Genomic DNA, 20,878 nt, shown 5'->3' with positions numbered 1-20,878 from the left:
CACACACACACACACACACACACACACACTGCTGGCTTGATGGTGTAAAGTGACATGGCCTGGCTACAACCCAGAAAACCCAAAACTCAGTAAAAATCTGGGTGGTGTGTAGAGGAGTTAGTGACGAGAGCTTGTAGAGAGTGGGCAGTGCCGTCTCTCTTATCCTGGGAAAAGGGAAGCAATCTGGTCCACTGCAAAGTCAACACCTGTTGATGGAGTGTGTGTGTCAAGCTTGTAGCACTGTGTCAGGTACTTAAAGTTGGTACTGCCCGGGCCATTCACTGTAGCCTGCATGAAGTGTATATAGATGTCAGGGAAAGGAATTGGTGGCCTTCATAATGACTTAAGTGTTCACATAAGCTGCAAAGGAGCAGGTTTACAGCTTAGGCTTTGTGGACTGGGGAACAAAACAGTTTAACTAAAAAGAAATAGAGGGTGGCTATTGGTAGCCGAAGTTATGCCAAGTAGTTACCCAGCCTGGACAAAATTGACTATCATCATAAATGTAGATGGCCAACAGTGTGCAGAGTGAAACCAGACTACAAGGCCATTTGGATGAGTGTGGCAGTTGACAGAGCAATTAAAAGTGTAAGGTTTATATGTGGAGAAAAGCACTTATAGTTGCCTAGATGAGTGCCATCCATGGGCTGCTGCCAACTCATGATTAAAATGCAACTCACTGTGGAGTTAATTTCCTCTGGAAAGAGGAGGTCTCCTTGAAGTATGATGTGGGTTACTGATCTTTTGGAGAATGATCTTGCACTTTGATAATCAGCAACCACAAATCAGTCACGTGTCTTAACATATGACCTTTGAATCTTGCCTTTTGTTTTTCTATGTTTCTGGTATTTGCACAGGTATACCAGACAAATTCCAGTGATTCCATGGTAGAAGGTTCTAGTTTTTTCTCTTTTGTGAACTCTTGTAGATTTGTTAGTTTGTTACACTTTGTGATTTTTTACTGCTTGCATTACTACAGTGAAGCACTGATTTTTGTCAACAAATAACTAGAGCTTTGTCTCCTAGTCTGCCATTGTCTTAATAGTTTGATAATTTGGAGGACTTACTTCATTAGCAGTTTTCTCCCACCACCATAAGAATTGTTTTTCTTTTCATTTGCTATTTTAGTGTAGCACAGAAGGAACTCTGTGAAGGCTTTATAATGTCCACTATTGTCTGCTGTGTAGTTCAGAGAGTGAGTCCTGTCAGTGCCTCTTGCATACTATGCACAAAGGTAGGAAAGAGCATAGAACACTGAATCAGAAAGCAATACTGAATATCTGGCCACAGCATAGTGTGTGACAAGTAGGAAGAGTGGCTTTCCCTTCTGAAACGTGACAGTAATGATATGAAACACAGAGCATTCACGTGGATCAGTGTACATCATTACAAATTCAGAATCAAAGTATAATTGGACATTTTCTTAAAGTCCACCTGTCAGTTATGTAAAGACAGGGAGTGCTGTTATGACTACCATATATTTATTGTGTGTCAGTTTATGATGTATGTGACACTCCTTAAAGTTGATTGGAGTGGTGTGGTGACATACAGCACAAGGAAACTATAGCAACATCACTGTCCAAGGGAGAACTTTGCACATTGTGCACTTTAATGGGAAATGATTAACTGATGTGTCAATGTGTATGTATGTGTTGATATACACATACATGACATCATCACAGTACAGTTTTTAAATAATGGTTGACCTTGATCATTGTACCTTTGTGGGAGTTTGCATAAATAAAATGTCATCCTTTTGCACAGTACAACTAATACATCATATATTCCATTAGCAAAACTAACATATCCACTGGCATTATGCTGCCCAAATTTTCATTTCAACAAAATAGCTTTTAAGGGTACATGAAAAATGGTAGAAAAATACAGTCTCATGTTAAATTTAGTGTCAGTTTTTCTTAGGGTGGCTGTCTAAAAATAATGTAACTTGTATCTTAACTTCTCCCTCATCACAGTATCTTTCCTAATGCATTTAAATGTGCAATAATCATCCTATCAGAAAGAAGTCGCCAACCTCTGCCCCATTACTTAGATTTTCAAAAAAATCATCTTCAAACAATTCTTCTTGTATATAGATGACTGCAATCTCCCCTGAGATGAACAGACTAGCATTAGAAATGGCTTTATTACAACCATAGGTTTATAAACAGCCACTGACTACATGTTTAACAGCATTCATAGATGTGACAAAAGATCTGAAAGAGTCAGTCACACAAGGTACTATTAAGTAAACTGACTTGACTCGCATTTGGTTGAAAAATTGTCCTACAGATAAAAAAATAACTTGTCCAATAGTACCTTTAAAAGTATACACTAATGCTTACCTTTCAGACAAGGGAACACTCTTGCTGTGTCCCACAAGGTTCTGTTTTAGTGCTTCTGCTGTTCTTTCATGACTAGTCTCATAACCATCCATCTGTTAAGGCAATTCTTTCTGCAGATTATATACTTATGCTACATTTGAACAAATAATTTATAACCTCTCTCAAAAATGTAGTTGAACTTCAGTAAAATAGCACAGTGGACCTCCAATAACCAGACACATCCAAATCGGTTGTCGTGGCTTTTGTTTCTCAACAAACATTTACTGAATTACCTGCAGTGACAATCCAGGGATCTGCAAGGTAATCATTTCCTCCTTGTGGATAAGAAAAAATACCTGTGTTCACATGGGATTATAACCTGTCCTTTAAAATGCACACTGAAATAACCCCCAACAAAGTTCACACTCAACTAAAGTTTTGCTACAGGGTATCACATCTTCTCACATTTGCTTGGATAGCCATAGCTAGGCATGTACTTAAGCCTAGAGAAGTAATTTAACGCAAGTTTTATTCTGAAAAACACAAGTTTTATTCTGAAAAACAAAGCTAAACTTAGTTTTAACAGCTTTTTTTACACAAAAGTAAAAAGTAGCGCTTTTCAGTAAGAAGTGACTGAAAGTCCCATGACAATCAATTAAAACACTTTTTCCTAGCTTAAAATATCTGTTTTCACAGGAAAAAAAGTTCACTTTCTGTCATCAAGATAAAATGTTGACTTTTTCCCCCCCTGAAGGGAACTTAACCTCCAAGCAATGGAGAATTGTTAGCCGACTGTCAATCCTTGAAAGCCTGCAAGAGAGCATTCTTTGACAGCAGGAAAACACTGAAGGGCTTGGCACCCAAATTACAGTTGTTCTTCAGCTCTATATAAGCTAGTAGTGTTTTGAGATGGTGGAAGGTTCCCATAAGCTGTGGAAGCTGGATGGCTATTTTATCTATATCAAGATATTAATATAGCTAAGGCTACTGCAACAGTGATCATTTGAACATCTACTGTTATCATAGAATTATAAGATCACAGGAGCATACTAGGTTAATGACCTCAGTGTCCTTTCAAGCCTAGCCAATTTCAACTTATATTCCCAAGGGTCTATATTATATCCTCAAAGAGGCGTTCCATCAAATGCCTTTTCATTGACATGTAGACAACGAAAGCAGAAAACCCCGAATGTTCACATGCCCTCAAAACAAAAGCACATCTCTACAAACATGAAGTGGGGGGCTGTGCTCCCCACCCCAACTAAATATACCAACTCAAAGATTGCACTACAGTGGGGAAAACGGCAAACTAACAGGGATGGCCAAGAGATTTCTTTCCCAGGGAAAGAAATCAGTAATGTGAACGTTCTCTGCTGTCGCTGTTTGTGTCGAAGAGGCCTTCGATGGAATGCCTCTTCGAGGATATAATATAGACCTGTTCCCAAGGGTGTCTGGTTCAAGCAGACACTAAAATCAGCACCTATCATAAGTTTACTTACAAAGCTTAATTTTGTCCTTAACTTCAGATGCTAGCCTCATTTCATAAGTTCCTTAGTATTCCTAATATTTCTTTTTAAGTTTTAAGTCAGTGTTGGCCATACTACTTCTACGTGATTGTCGAAAGCAGAGAACTGAGGAAACTGATGGGGTGAATATAACCAAAATAACAAACACATTTGAAGTAATAATGATCAAATTGTGGAATTTAGGTGGATATTCTGTTTTTGCTGTACATCTGAGACATTTGGAAGTGATTGGAGTGGAAGATGGCAAAGTGTGTGTATGATCAACAGGTAGCCTTGGGGCCTCTTCAGTATCAAGCTGTGTTATTCCAGGATAACGCAGTCCACGTGACAAATGAAATGGAGTAAGTGGAATGTCATGTCATTGTTTCGTGCATAAGCATACTGTGCAGAAAATATGACTTGCTGTGTACCTGGAACAGCATGCTCATCTGAACAAGTTCCCTTAAATCCTGAGGCAAATGTTCTCACCCTCAACTTAATATGTCCTTTTTTGTTTGAGTATTATACCTACAAATCATCATCTAAGCTATGTCTGTAGCTTAGTATGTGATCTGTAGTTGTGATAGGGTAAGAAAGTTCACATTATAAAGTGTTTTTAATTTGACACTGTACACTAATGCTATTCCCGTGTGACTCCTGCATCCACAGAGAGTGATCTCTCTTAAGAAAACATTTTTATGCATGTTAAACCCTACATCTGTTTTCCTTTTATTGTAAAGCTGTATGTTCTTTCCAACTTGTAAATCATACTGGGCATTGAAAACTTTGTTAGACCATTCTGTGTAAAGAACAGTTTTGTTTCATTTCCATCTTAAATTAAGTGCTACACATCCCTGCAATCACAGCTCTGTTTCTCAGTGAAGTACTTGAGGAACACCATGCAAATAAAACAGAGGTCTGATTTTCACTGGTTCCAGTAAGTCCCATTTCATTCTGTACAAGAGCTGGTGTCTGACTTCTGATAATACTGGTTTCCAAAATGAGAGAGAAAAGAAAGATTGCAGCACTACTGTGAAACCAATTTACTTGTGTACCAATGAGAGAGAGACACACAAAAAAAAACAGTGGGATCAGATGTATGTTATACAAGTCCTTTTCTCTTTGGCTTTATTTGTCTCCAAGTTTTTTCTCTGTCTTCCAGGTTTCTTCACAACAGAATTTCCACACTGAAGCAGCATAAAAATAGGTTTACTATGATTAGGTTAGTGCTTTTATTCCTGAAATGAAATTCATTTTAGATTAAATTAATTTCAGGAATGAAAGTATACCTCAGTTATAATAAACCCATTTCTATATTACTCATGGATTTTTTAAGTCACTGCATTTGTCAAAAGAGATCACAGTATAAATAACAGTTAAAAGATGAACATGCAGAAAAGCTGAAGATATGAAGAAGGAGATGAGAACATGATTTTATATAAAGGAAAAGGAAACTGGAAAAGCATATGCCATAAAATAGACTATTACTTATGTATGTATTCACTTTCAAGTCAGCTACACATCTCTGGTAAAAACAAGTGATAAAGTGTGTGTGTGTGTGTGTGTGTGTGTGTGTGTGTGTGTGTGTGTGTGTGTGTGTGTGTGTGTGTGTGTGTGAGAGAGTTTCACTGTGACAGAGTAGGAATGTGTAATAGGTTTCATTGGAAGCTATGGGCTGAAATATGTTACAGTGGCTGTTTATGTATTTATTCATTCAGTCACAAACGGATCTCTGAGGTGTCCACAAAGTATTTGTAATTGGTAGGCATACCTGTGTGTATTTGAATGAGTAATTGCAATGGGTTGCATGATATGCAGGTGAAAGCAGCAAGCTAAAATATATGACTGTGGCTATTTACATATTCAGTCATTTGATCACATTCAGACATCTGAGATGTATGCAGTCATTTAAGTGGCAGAAACTAGTGAACATGTGTGAGCATGCACATGCATGTGGGTAATGTGTAGTAAGTTATAGTAGCGTGGCTATTTATATATTTTCATTCATTTGATCAAAATTAGATATCTGAGGTATATACTTTGGCACTAATTGGAGAGAGTGTGTGTGTGTGTGTGTGTGTGTGTGTGTGTGTGTGTGTGTGTGTGTGTGTGTGTGTGTGTGTGTGTGTGTGTTGGGCATATCGGAGTGTGTGTTTAATTGTCTGCAGTGTTTGTACCCAACAGCAAAAATCAGAAATATCTTACTATAGCTATTACTTACATATTTATTAGTTTGGTCAAATTCAGACATCTGGTGTCTATGCAGATATTAAAGTAACAATAATTGATTGGAAAATCTATGTGGAGAGTTGTGTAATGGGTCATAGCATTTGATCACAGATATCTGTGTTGTACACAGTCAGTGGTGTTAATTGGTGGGCATGTTGGTTTGTCTGGTTGTTTGCATGTAGCAGATTGTATTGTATTTGTCTGACAGCAGTAATCTGAGATATATTACTATGGTTGTTATTTATTTATTTATTTGATCATAGTACCATATCTGATGTGTACATAGCCAAACGGGCAGTAACTGGTAGGTACTTTCGTGTGTGTTTGTGTGAGTGTGCATGAAGGGTTGTAATAGGTTGCACTGTATACTTCCGACAGCAAATACCTGAAATATTTTACTGTGGCTCTTGTGTATTTGTACTTTAGCACAATCTGGTATCTGAATGTGCACAGTCAATAAAACTGACTGCAACTGGTGAGCACATGTTTATGTGTTGTGTAGTAGGTTGTGCTCTCTGTGACTGATAGCAGTGAGATGAATGATATCATTATGACAATAAATTATGTATTCATTTAATCACAGAAGTCTGAGGGGTACACAGTCAGTAAAATAACAGTAATTGGAAGGTTTGTTTGTGTGTGTGCTTGTGGTGAGTTGCACTGTACAGTGACAGCAACAAACTAAAATATTTTACTATGGCCATTATTTACTTATTCATTTAATCAGAATTGGATATCTGAGATGTGCACAAAGTGCTTGTAACTTGGGGGCAAGGAAACTGTCTGTAGATGACTGACCCTTGCTGCTGTTTGATCACTGCTACATAGTCACTGATATTATTTGGCAGATCTAGGGAGTGTTTAAGTAAAACAAGCTGAACTACATTACTGTGGCTGTCTTTATTATGTGTTGGCACATTTGGACTTCTGAGGTGTATGTATTCAGTAAAGTGACTATACTGAATGGGTCCTGAAATTGTCTTTTAAAGAAAATGACTGACCCCAGCTGTTTGTTTGATCACAGAATTACTGACCTGCCATACTATAGACTCACCCATTCGTTTCCTTCCTGCATCCCTCCCTTGTTTTGAAGCCTCCAGCCCCCTAGTAATACTACTTCAAGCTGAGTAAAAGCAGCCTAAATTTATCTGATAAATTTTTTGTAATGTTTTGTATGATTACAGATGTGTGGCACTTTATGGCTATATACCACCAATCTTCTTATATAGTCATTTGGGTGCTGCCTGTTTTTTATTCATTTCACAACAAATGTATACATTTTTCATTGAGACTGTGCATCTCATTTATATCACTAGTGTGCTCCTATGTAATGACAAATAAAAGTAATCCTGTGTTCTTTCAGGGAGTATTGAAGAAAAATTATAGCACACTTGGGTAAGACAAATACAGCAAGAAGTAGAAATGTGTATCAGATGTACTCTGTGCTACTATTGCCGTAACTAATATTGAGACTAATATATCAAGAAAAGTACATAATTTGTCAGGCAGCACAATGACTTCTGCAAGCTGATAGGCCGTTGAAGGCATCAACAGTGAAATCAACAGAGTGGGGTATAAATGGCTTGAGTTACTGAATAGCATTTTCAAAAGATTAAGAAAATATTGAACATTTTCAATATTTGCATTAAGAGATCAAAAACTGATTGTGATATTGTCTTACAAGGGTGGCTTATACAAGCAGTGGGTGTTAGGAAAAATGGTACTGAACACATTTGGGTAAGCACAGCATAGCAAGAAATAAAATTATGTATTGAAGTTACACTATATCATTATTAACATTATTCTAATATTGAGACTAATACATTATGTTCAGAATGTTGTGCATTAGGAAGTATGGTGGCATCTGTAAGTTGACAGAATGTATTATTCAGACATCACTGTGGAATGTACAGAGCTACATTCACTGAAGAGTGTTTACAATATGGTATATTACATTTGAAATATTTCCCATATTTGTGTTAATAAATCAAAATTCAAAAGTGGAGTTTGATAGTTGCATGTTAGGGGTGCTGTACAACTAGATGGTGTTAAAAACATATGATGATATACACAATTGGGTAGGAGAAATGCTGTAAGAAATCTTACTATTTATTTAAAGTACAATGTATTGATATTAACATTATTCTAATACTGGCAATAATATCTCATGAAAAGTAGTCATGCATTAGAAGCAAGGCATATACATACTGACCAGATGTGATGATTACCCTTGTAAAAACAAACTTCTATATTTGTAAGCATTTTATGAAAAGATATATCAGTTAAATATTTACTTTAATAAAATATAATGTCAGTGGCTCAGCTGGTAGTGTGTTTATCTTTGGTGTGCTGTGATTGTAGAAAGATGAGGGTTCTATTCTTCGACCACGTACTTGGATTTATTTTCCAATACTGACACTGCAGTGCAGTTTGCAGGGAGGGTGCTGCACTCTTGCATGTTCTGTCCTTTGGATAAAATTTTAAACTGTTGTCCCGTCTGAGTTGGTGGTAATTCAGTTGGATGTAAAAGATCCCATGGTAAGGGACACAGCTGCTTGTTGATTGAAAGTGCTCTGGGGAAAGAGGCCAGGGAACATGACATTCTAATAAGGTAAAAAGGAAATTAGTGGAAACAAATTTAAATAATTGTGTGTATGGGTAGAAAGGATAAATAGGTATATAAGAAATATTATTTATTCGTTTATTTACATTTGTATATTATATTAATAGGCCCATTTATATATTTTGATAGTATTAACAAAATCCTTTTGAGAACAGTGGTGGTTAAAGTCAGTAGCTGGAAGAACAATTTATCCAGCTTTCACCCCATACAAGAAGAGTATATGTGGCTATGTTAGCAATATGCTCTCCCTGGTTTATTTAAATAGATGTCTAGAATGAGTATAGAGTCGCATTACTAAAATGATGAATGTTCACAGCTGTAGTATAAAAATGATTGTTTTTAGAATGTAGAAGTTACAGCAATACATGTATGAAGTTGCCTGGAATAGCACCTTATGATGCATACTGAAGATGCATTTATGTTAAATTACAGCAATAAAGCTGTATATGAAACATTTTATTTACCAAATTAGACATGTCATATGTAGCAGGAAAAAAGCTGTAATAGAAGATGACTGAAGGTAAAAAATGGTAATATGAAGAAAATAAAAGAATAGTGCTATTTCATTTGCATATGCGACAGTTACCTGCACAGTAATTCCAAGCTGTGCTGTCAATATGCAGACACATGTTTTCATGGTTCTCATTGAGTTTTCTCTCCTAGGCATTAGTATCTGGAAATGAATGTTGTTGTACCTGTAACAGAATGTCAGCAATGACAAGAATACTAGTTCACAACAAATTTGTCTGTTGATAGATCAGCAACACCCTTAGAAATACTTAATTTTAGGTCTACTGTATTAAGCAGTAAACATTCCATAAAGTGCGTGGTGCAGAAAAGCTTATTTGATGTCAGCAGCCAGCCTGCCTGACTGCCAAGCTGCATCTCACTGTCACTCAAGCATTCTCCACCAAATGTAGATGAGAGTGTCTTAATGTTTAAAATCACTACATGTCCTGCTTATTATCTGTGCATTCAAAAAATACATACATAGAAAAAATAAATGCATAAGTAAATGTGTGCCTTTAGTTTAGCCTTAAAATGTTGCTGATTTCCTGTTGAGAGCATACTGCAATACTACAACTTAACACAAGAGGGAAGCAGCTAAGTTGAAAAGATTTAAATTTGTAATGTCCCATAGTGCTTACTGATATGATTTATGAACTGAAGAATAAGCTTGGGGCAGAGCCAGCAGACTGAATCATGAAAGGAAACAATATTTAATCTGGACTGCTGAGGCATATTACTCAAAGAAGCCTTGTAAACTGTAGAACAAAAAAGGAGGGAAAAGCAGCAGTTTTGTTAGATGGAACTAGAAATGGCAAGACAAAGCCACTTCTGTTGGTGAATGAACAGAAGGTAGGTGCTACCTTCATTGCTTGTATGGGTACAGACTGCCCTCATGGCTGCCTGTGTGATGATCCCTCTGGACAGCTCCCACCATCCCATACTAAGGATATACATGGGCAGTGAATGGGCTGAAGTTTGATCAGGAAGATGGTAATTGTCAGTAAGCACAGGGGCAAAAGGCATATTAAAAAGACAGAAAATGCGGGATTAAACTAATACATAACTGGAGTTTTACTCCTTGCTTGTCTCATTCTAGAGTCATAATTAGTGGGAAGAAAGGATGCTGGGGAGGCACATGGTTATCAATAATTTGTTTTGCAATTTTTTTTCAGAATGGCTGGTAATAAAAATTACTCAGTAACATTATTTCTTCACTTTTAAGACATGAGCAACTATAAGACATTTATATTTTTAAAAACATTTTTTATATATCTTTAAAAAACTTTTTTATTCTATCCACCATTTCCTTTCCTTATGGATGGTCTCATTTGTACCTATCTCTTCCCATTCTTTGAAGACACTGCAGTAAAGGTGGCAAGAGCTAGAGATATGATGGCCATGACTGAGACAGATTATGGTGTTTTTTCTTTTTCCACTTATGGATATAACCAGACACCCTCAATGTCTTGTTGCATGCACGTGCAAAGCAGATCCTTCTACATCAGCCTCAGTGACATGCATGTTCTTTCATACCAGCTGACTGCAACACAAACTCTGCTTCACAGGCCAGAGTGAAAACCCTAGTCTATGCACTGCTTTCTGTCTTGATACTCTGCCTCAACCTGGCTGTTACTCGTTTTGCAGATTTTAAATCTCTTCCTGTACTGGGATAGTCAAGCCAGCACTGGTTACTTACTCACATCCTTCCCATGCTAGTGCCTCTAGCTTCCACTTCACTAGTTGATCCTGAGTCATCTAGTTTGCTGTTAGGGATTTATCCTGCATGCCATGAAACCAACTTGCTTCATGTAGAACTTTGCATTTGTGTTAATTGAGTACATAATACAGTCCATTTTTTTCAATGAAGTAGTAGTTAAAATATGAATGCAAACTGTGAAAAACATTTGTAGTTTTATGCAAATATATTGTAGTCTACCTAAAATAGTAACACTTATTTATTGATTGATTGATTGATGTTTGTTTACAGGAAATTCCAACTGGATATTTTTTTATCCATTTTCAGTGAACGCCTGTGGAGAAAAGCTCCACAAATAAAAGAACAGAAAATACATATATACGAAAATTGATCTATATATATATATATATATATATATATATATATATATATATATATATATATATAGCAAATACATTAATACAAATATTAATGCATGTATGACATATACAATAATGCACATATACCATCATTAAAAAAGATAAATACAATACCATGTGGCACTGAAACATATATCAACCAGAAATGTCAGCGTATGTACTATTCTGAGATATAGCAGTATATTTGTTGTTATAGCCTGTGCTTTCTCAGACTGAGATTTACAGGTGAGATTCACTGATGCATCTCTAATATAAACTAGATATAGTAAAGAGGGCTTGTTAACCCAATAGCTTAGTTATACAGTTCAGAAAACAGAATCTGTCAGTTGATGCTCAGTGTGCAATACCGTCAAATAACATATTGAGCAGTAAGTCAGCATACTAATTTCAACAATGCAGTCAATACCACATGTAAAGCACATGGTACTCAGGGTGGGGCTGTAGAAACAGGTAGGTTGCACAGCAAGGCAGCACTGTGAACCCTGCGGTTTTGAATAGCAATGGAGACACTCACGATATGGTTGCAATACGTCACACAGTATTGCACACTGTGTAACTGTTTTATAAAACACCACAGAGGTGTTTGTGGCTGGGCTTACTTACAGAACACACAGCATCACAGTTGCTGTGCCAGTGTTTTGAAATGGCTCAAGAGACATAAGGGAAATAGTTGAAGTCTGTCCATGTACAAAATACTACAGGAGGTGCTTGAGGGGATATTAAAATGCACGTTGTACTGTAAGCATGTTGCATAGGGCACAAGTACCTCTTGCCAGAGATGAATTGGAGTCATGGTCTCGGAGTGACTTATGTAGAATCACACATCATGCAAGTGGTAACAGACCTAATCAGCCTAGGATTCTAGAAAGCATGATGGTCCTTAGTGGCTCATAGCCTTAACTCCATGTGGTATACTTTTATAGTGACATAAATCTGTTCTGTAAGGGCACACATGGCACTGGAAGGATGCTGGAATCTTATTGTGGTTAAAGGGCCTAGCAGGGCAATACTGTAATCCTCTGTAACAATATTACACAAGGTTCCTTAGGGTTTATACTGTTATGCTGTGGTTATATAGCAGATCATTATTTTGCACCCTACATTTGTAGGCAGCCTGTGAATTTATGCAGCCTGGGTTGTGGGAAGAGAGCTTCAAAGCATTACAGAAGTACAAGCCACTGCTGCCAGTTCATTTCAGAAGCTTGCTTAATTGCATTGTGGTCATCACCCTTTATTTTATAGCTACACATTTGTTTGCCTTATTTGGATTTTATAGTCTGCAACAGATGTGTCAAAAGTGAATACCACTCCCTTGTTAACGGCCTTTGTATTGGGTGGAACTACTAACACAACACCCCATGGGCATACATGAGTGCAGCCACAGTGCTGTTGTGTTAAAACAGCAGTTAGTTTTATACAGGTGACATGACAGAAACCTGACAGCTTTGTATATGCATATAATGTGTCTGTACAGCTCAAATGGCTATGTACAGCTCAAATGGCTTAGTGGTAAATTGCTGTGGCTGTGCTGTGCAGGGTCCTGGATTTGAGACTTGCAAGGGCTGATTATTTTACCTATGAACCTATATGACTGGATGGGAGATAGGAAATTCACCCTGGGGATCACTTCTGTGGCTCTGCTTGACAGGGGCACAGGAAAATAATTTTCTTGGGTGGTGAAATCCAGGGTAGCTTTTTGGCTAGGCTTATATAGGCCCTAGGGCAGTAGCCTAGTACCTACCTATGAACCTATATTTTTATGTAGGGAAGTCTTTCTCTCCATATATAGTGTTTGTATATGTACATTCATACAGGAGCCAATAATTTCATCAGCTGTCTTTAAAGCTGACATCTGTATCGTCAAAAAAATTTGGTCAGCAAAACAGATGGACAGCAGATGTACAAAATGACTACATTACCAGGGTTGGGGAATATGTCCTTTTCCCAGAATTATGCAATCTCATTACTAGAGTATGTAATTAGCAGGAGGTATGGGGATGTGGGGGGTGGGACTTGCAACCTGCAAAAAACATGGTTTCACTGTTGCTTGCTCAAAGGCTTTTTCTCAAAGCAAGTGCTGCTAAGTGTGTTTTTTCCCATGTTTTTGTGTCAGAGATCTCAACATTTGGGTATTTCAACATATTTAAGTGCATGTGCAACATATAAATATCATATATATATATATATATATATATATATATATATATGTATATGTGTGTGTGTGTGTGTGTGTGTGTGTGTGTGTATTATATATATATATATATATATATATATATATATATATATATATATATATATGTACACATATATATATATATGTACACATATATATATATATATATATATATATAGATATATATATATATATATATATATATATATATATATATATATATATATATGTATGTATGTATGTGTATATATATATATATATATATATATATGCAATGTATAAGTATATATATATATATATATATATATATATATAGACAGTATATGGATCTACTTAAAGTTAACTAAACCAGTAGTATGTGACCTAAAATTTTGACACAGAAAGACAGAAAACACTGACAGACATGTTTGCATGCTCCAAGACATAACGGTCGTCTGGTGGTGTATAAGTTGCAGTGATTGACCCCCAACCCACTTTTAATTTTAGGCACTGCTTCCAGATAAAAGGACAAGTCGACCCAAAAGAGTTATTTAAAATATGCCTTCTAACTCCTGATAGTGTCCCCCTCAGTAGCCATCATTACCTTAGCCTGACTGAAATCTCACTTACCCTTGTCTTGTAGTTCAGAGTGCTTTGTCAGAACCTCGTTATAGCCATGCAGTAGTTTTTTCTTCCCTTACAAACTGCTTCACTGACTGATTTCTCAGTTTGACAACCCATTATTTGAGAGCATTGCATAGAAGACCACCGTATTCATCTTGACAGTTTTTCTCCACACTACTGTTCGCAGTAGGTCTAAGAATTGCCTTTACAAGCACAGAACACCCTTCAGACCCAGCTCCTTGCAGCAGTGATTGAGGTCTTCTGTATGGTCCATTTTGACTTCTTATTCATAGACTAACTTGAAACGCTGTTAGGATCTTCTTGAAGGTAGGAGTTGATCTCCTGCAAATCGGAAGCCTCTGCCATTTAAGTGTAGGTGAAATTATTTTAGTTATGGGGTGGCAGATATAGAGGTTACAGTGCTCCATGTCATTATTTACATACTGAGGGCTTCAAAGAGAAAACCAGCCATACAAAATTGACTGAAATTAATCTGGTGACCCTGTCATTAAGTACCTTTTAATGTTTACTGTGCTGACCTCATTAGTGTTTCTGTAGGGTTGTGCACATACTCAGCAGCAACACACAAGGTAGCTAGCAAATTACTGGGGGTGGAGGGTGTGACTTTAAATAGAAAATAAAAAGAACCATAAAACTTTACTTTATTGACTTTTTATCTTTTTTTTTCAGCTTTGAGCAATTTTGCATCAATTATTGCAATGAAAAACTACAGCAGCTCTTCATTCAGCTGGTTCTGAAACAAGAGCAAGAAGAATATGAACGCGAAGGCATTCCCTGGAAACATGTAAGTAGTCACCTTACAACCTTCTTAACATTTCATCTTTTCAGGAACTAAAACAAGGTTCTTACATGCTGTGAGTATCACTTATGTTAAGTACAAAACATGTAATTAGCAGTGGTACCTTTTTGTCAAGTGTGTTATTTTACAGTTCTGCACAGAGGGATTATTAAGCAAAGCTGGATTTCATGTTTTTCATTGTGTTCACAGTTCTAAGTAGAAGTCTTTAAGTACCTCTATTTAATCTTCCATTGATGAGAGTTTGTTTTACATAATAATACAACACTAGTCTACAGGTGTGTGTGTGTGTGTGTGTGTGTGTGTTTGTACATACATACGTGCATATATACACACATATTTACATGACTGTGCATTGTAGGCTACGTACTGTCTTACTGTGTTCCTGACCACTGTTATCATGGGTCACTTAGCATACATGACTGACTGGACTAAGTTAGCAGTTCTGAATTGGATGCATGGTTTGATATAGTCCCTGAAGGGCCTCATACTGGAGTCTTGCATGTATATGTGCACAGTTCTGCAATGCACAAAACAGATATTTGATTTAATTGTACTTTTTTTTGGATAGATTGACTACTTCAACAATCAGATTATTGTGGACCTGGTAGAACAGCAGCACAAAGGCATAATTGCAATTTTGGACGATGCGTGTATGAATGTTGGGAAAGTGACAGATGAAATGTTCTTGGATGCTCTGAACAACAAGCTATCGAAGCATGCCCACTTCACCAGTAGAAAGGTAAGAAATGGCCTTTGGAAATGCTTTTTACTATAGTTGCTTATCTTCATGTGGGAGAACGAGACCTATTCTTACTGTTGAATTTACATGTTCTGATATTTACCACACACTTACTAACATGTAAAGGGATGTAAATAGGCATACAAGCATATCCATATATCGGAATGGCCAGACATGCTACAATGCATACAGTGAAACAGTCACAAGTTATCTGTCAGTTAGCACAGAGGACCAAGACTATGAACTGTTAGCAAACTGCATCCCATGGTCCACTGTTTGATTCCTTCAGCTTCCACTTGCCTACTGTGCAACTCTAAGCGAGCCACTTAACCAGACAGTGGATCTTGGACTGAGCCTGAAAAACGTCCATGTGGGCTGGTGCTCTGCCCCAGTTAACGAATACAAAATAAACGATTAAAAAATAAGCAAACATATACATGAGCAGGCATGCATCTTAATCTGTAAATATTAAAACTCATAGAAGCCACCGTCAATAATGATAACAGTGAGTCAGAAAGAGGAACACATTCCTGTTTGAAAATGAAGATGGCCAGCTGTTTTGTTTTGTTAAGGATTTTGGAAGGGACAGACTTCAATTTTGTCATTTGAGTAGATTAAGGAAAACAACTTTATTAACTCATTCAAGCCTATAGTGCCTTTTTGTATACTTCCAGTTAACACCCATAATGTCCAGACCTCTTTTGGGTCTGGCTTCTTTAATTACGTGACTTACCAGCCAATAATACCTCATAGCAAGACGTTGTCCCGTTCGATTCTCAGCTAGTCTTCTGTGTGGAAGCATACGTGAATGGGGTGTGCCTTCGTTGAAGGTTGTGCATCAGGGCTGGTAACCCGGTACGTAAAAATCCACTACCAATTATTAGCGGACCGAAGTTCTGCTGTGGCGACCCCTAACCGGGAAAAGCCGAAAGACAGAAGACCAGCCAATAATAGGCAGTATTAGAAAGGGCAGAGAGTTACTGACAAAATGACAGTACAGTTGTTAATCTAGGAATTCCTACAGTAGAGAAATTAATCACCGTTTTCCACTTATTATTCATATTTTCATAGTTATGTTTATATTTTCATAATTGAGAGACCTACATGCTGTTGAGGGGTATGGTGAGAAATGCCATGGTAAAAGACAAGAACATTCAGTGTCCTTTTATACTTCATTTGACTTGAGATATTGTTAGTAATTATGAAAAGAAGCAGGCCTTCCTTATGTACTTAAATCTTCAAAAAACAAGTAATTTACAAACTATTGCATGGCATCAGGTGAAACATTAGATGTTGAAAAAACTGCCATTGATGTTTGCACTGTAACTTGCACAACCTGAAAGAGTTTCATTGTTATTTATATTACTAATTGTAGAATTAAGCACATATTTCTGTAGCTCAATAAACATGTATTTAAAGGAGTTTATTCGCTGTAACATGAAAATTTGTCAAGTTAACAAATGTGTTTTTACAATACAAGTCTGATTTGTACAGTTTCAAAGATGTGACATTTTGTGAAATCCACAGGAAACTGGCAAGTATGCTGAAGAGCTAATAAAATGGCTGATATTTATAAAAGACAAACATATATATTAGTAGTATTGGTAGAGCTGCAAGGTTGTAATGAAAAAATAAGCATTCTTATAAACTTTGTCATTGTGATAATTTGGTATATTTTATTATAATTTTGTTGATTATGTATTAAGATTAAATTATTAGTATAATGTTTCTTTAAAAGAATTTTTATCTTTTCAACACAAACACTATTTTTGTGTATGATTGCTTTATGAAGTTATTTAAATAGCTGTTGTCTTTTTTTATGCCATTTCTGATGAAGTGTGTGTATTTTAGACAAAATCACTTAATCTGGTTTCATAGTAAAGCTGGAGGATACTACTACATATTGTTTTGGTAATTTGTGAAAGTTTAGCAAAAAATATAATTCTGGGTTTGTGTGCACTATAACATACTATAGTATTTAAGAAAAGACAATGGATGCACTGGTATCACTGTAAACAGTACTACTTACTGATATTGCTATCTGTAAAGTTTTAATACCTTTTATTCACAAAATAGTTACATTTGTTTATCTCATGCTTTTTAAGTCAATTTTCAGAAAATGTTGGGAATGCAAGGATCTATGAAGGCTGCTAGAGGTGTGACATTGCAGAGCACATAAGTGTTAATGGGTTAAGGAGCTAGCCAATTCAGTGCTCCATAGAAAAGAATTATAATGGAACATTTTCTTACGTGCATACAATGCTCATCCTAAGCATTTGGTTCCATTCTTACCAGATGTTTGAGAGTGTAGAGATTGTTTTGGAGTGGTAAGGTTTTTATGGAAGCATCTAAAGAAATACTCAGGTTAAAAGAAAGAAGATGTGTTGATAGTGAGGTATGCAATGAAGTAAAGCAAGAAAGAAAAAAATACATATCAGCAGGACAAGAGGATGGAAAAATGCAAAAGGATGACTAAGCAGAATTATATTTAACTGGTAATGTTCCATATGTAACCAGATGATTAAACTGTTTTATAAATATTAGTCTCTACAAAAATGGACCCGCGGTGGTGGTGCTGCGGTAGCGTTGTCGCCTCACAGTAAGACGCTGTCCGGTTCGATTCTCAGCTAGAGCGTCTTCTGCGTGGAGACATGCGTGAATGGGCATACCTTTGTTGAAGATTGTGCATCAGGGCTGGTAACTTGGCACGTAAAAATCAACTACCAATCATTAGCGAACCGGAGTTCCGCTGTGGCGACCCCTAACCGGGAAAAGCCGAAAGAAAAAAAAGTCTCTACAAAAATGGATCCAGTAATAGCCCAGGTATATCAAAAAGTTCACTGTTTGGTTAAATAAAAGTGTGCTGAAGATGGTAAATAATTCTTAGTGATGCTTAAACTTGGAAGAATTATCGGGGCTGGAGTCGGGAATAATACCTTCATACTCCTGTTTTGAGCAAAGACTGCAGAGAGTAGTAGAAAGTGTAACTCGTGTTTATGAGTGTCCATTTACCTCCTGCAGACCTAGTTTCAGAAAATACTATTGTGCTGTTAAATGAATTTAAAAAATTGGCAAGAAAAGACCTTAAATTTTCTATGATAAAGAAATGTTTAATAAGTGTATTCAAAAATAGAGTAACACTAAAACTTCTTTTTGTTTTTTCTGGTTGATGGAAGTGATTTATGCAAAAACGTATATATCTTAAAGACAGCACATTTAAATAATTGGAGGTGTTAATAGAATATGATGCATAAGGAGATGAAAATTCAAATCAAAATATTAAGGTGGTTCAAAAAGTCTCCATAATCTTCTCCTTATTACTCCCTCTGTCCAAAACTGTAACGAATCACTAGCGACCAGTCCACCTGCTATTTCTCCGTAATTCATTCCCTGGTGAATAAAATATATAGTGAGTAGTAGGTACTAGTGTATATCTCAGTTTTTAATGCAATGTACTTAAATTGAGTTAAATATAATTTCTTTTTCTGCAAAATGTCTTTACCTTCACCTCTATGTTAAATAGAAAGTTCTACATTATTTGTAAAAAAAAAAAGTTTGTTATGATGTGATAATTGTTGTCTATATTTTTATACAGTTTAAAGTCTTTCTTTATAAAATTGTATAACTACCTATCTTTTGTATTCTGATGTTATTTTACTCATTGTGGAGCTTTTCTCCCATGGCCTCCAAAGAAAATGGGTTTCTGACCCAGTGAACATTCCTGGTCAACACCTGTCAATAAATAAACTAAATAGGTAAACTTTATTCAAGAATCTAAAATGAACACAGCTCAGCTTGGAAGAGATTATTTTTGTTCAGAAAGTTATGTTTTAACATTATTCTATATTAAAAATTACAGCAATTATGTTATTCAGGTAACTACTAAAAATTAGTTTTTTGTTCACGATAGTTTACCAGTTTCCCTTTAAAAATGTCTGTATATGAAATTTCTAGTTAACTAATTGAAAACACTTGTATAGAAAAGTTTTGAGTTTTTAACAGTATTTTCTTTTCCATTAACCATTATGTCATCTTTATTGTTAAATCAAACCATAGAGTTGAACCAGAATTTATTTTTGAAGGGTTTTGTTGCTCTTAAAAGAAACTGAAAAAAAAAGATCTGTGCAATTTAATTGAGCTAAGAAAAAGTTGCAACATTACAGGGTTTAAGAAAAAAAGTAAAACAATAATAAAGGTGACATATAAATGGTGGAACTTAGTATGTGTAGAGATGATTAAAAAATGTGTTTTGACTTACTGCATGAAAACAAGTATTATAGGTATTTAAAAGATGGTCCAGGTGAGGGAGTTTTCTTGAAGTGGAGTTTCTATCACAGTGGGAGAGAGGAAGAAGGTGTGATCACAGACAAATAGGAGTAATCCACAAATCCATTTACTAGCCTTCAGGATATCATGTAAATCTGATGTCCTTTGCATTCTTCCTCACAAATGGGTCAAGGATCTGATCTTTGGATCTGACTCGGCCGCAAATACAAGACTTTAGATCTAATCTCGAGCTCCTCCCTCTACCCGTAATGCTCTATTCCATCCCCCACACCTCAGATCTCATTTGCTGCCATCATGACAAGCTGGATCGATCTCAAGCAGTGAAAGGTATACTTTTTTTTTTTTTTTTTTACTACTTGTTAAGCTTTAGATAATCTTTTGCTATTTTAATATTATAGTCAGTGTTTCTTACTCTCCTCCTCCCTTTAATTGTCTATAGTTTATCGTTGGCATTATTATTTTTTTTCTATAGCCCTACCATTTTTCCTTGCCTTTGATGCCTTTTTGGCACTTTTCTAATTTCTGTAACTTTAGTGCTATATCTCTAGACATATAAAAAAATTGTGCCTTTAGAGTGTGCTGTTAGTAGAGTGTTAACCTTTCTTTCTGTTCTTACTTTTTTTTGTGTACATAGCTTAGTTTGAGTGTTTAGCTTAGTCAGAGCATGTAGCTCGTGCTTTATTAACCTCTCAGGTTCTTCTGATTTTTGTATAGTTACTGTAGTTCTTGCAGTTAGAGCTTACTGTTTCACTATTTGTGGAAAATGTCTGAGAAACCCACCAGTTTTAAGAAATGCACTTCTTATGGGCATAAGACCCCCAATTCTGATGCCCACAAGAAGTGCGTTTACTGCCTGGGGCTTGAACATCTTAAGTCATCCTGCAGTATTTGTACCACCTTTAACCCGAGGGTCCTCTCCAGCGGGTGCAACAAATTGATTCTGAAGGGTTTAC

The 20,878-nt window shown here is 36.3% G+C and overlaps 1 protein-coding gene across 1 annotated transcript in view; it reads left to right on the top strand.

The window, feature by feature from the left end:
- MYO1D (myosin ID) overlaps positions 1-20,878 on the top strand; it is a 2,136,961-nt gene that overhangs the window by 887,332 nt on the left and 1,228,751 nt on the right. The window contains exons 10-11 of the mRNA XM_044055239.1: positions 14,770-14,884; positions 15,468-15,638. Of these exons, the coding sequence (XP_043911174.1) occupies positions 14,770-14,884; positions 15,468-15,638 (286 nt within the window). The remainder of the gene's footprint in view (positions 1-14,769; positions 14,885-15,467; positions 15,639-20,878) is intronic.

The sequence above is a fragment of the Protopterus annectens genome, chromosome 13.part0 (genome assembly GCF_019279795.1).
Source record: "Protopterus annectens isolate FY-2018-M chromosome 13.part0, PAN1.0, whole genome shotgun sequence".
In the NCBI taxonomy this organism is placed as follows: Eukaryota; Metazoa; Chordata; order Ceratodontiformes; family Protopteridae; genus Protopterus; species Protopterus annectens.
The sequence above is the reverse complement of the archived record's forward strand: the minus strand, read 5'-3'. Positions and strand labels throughout refer to the sequence as shown.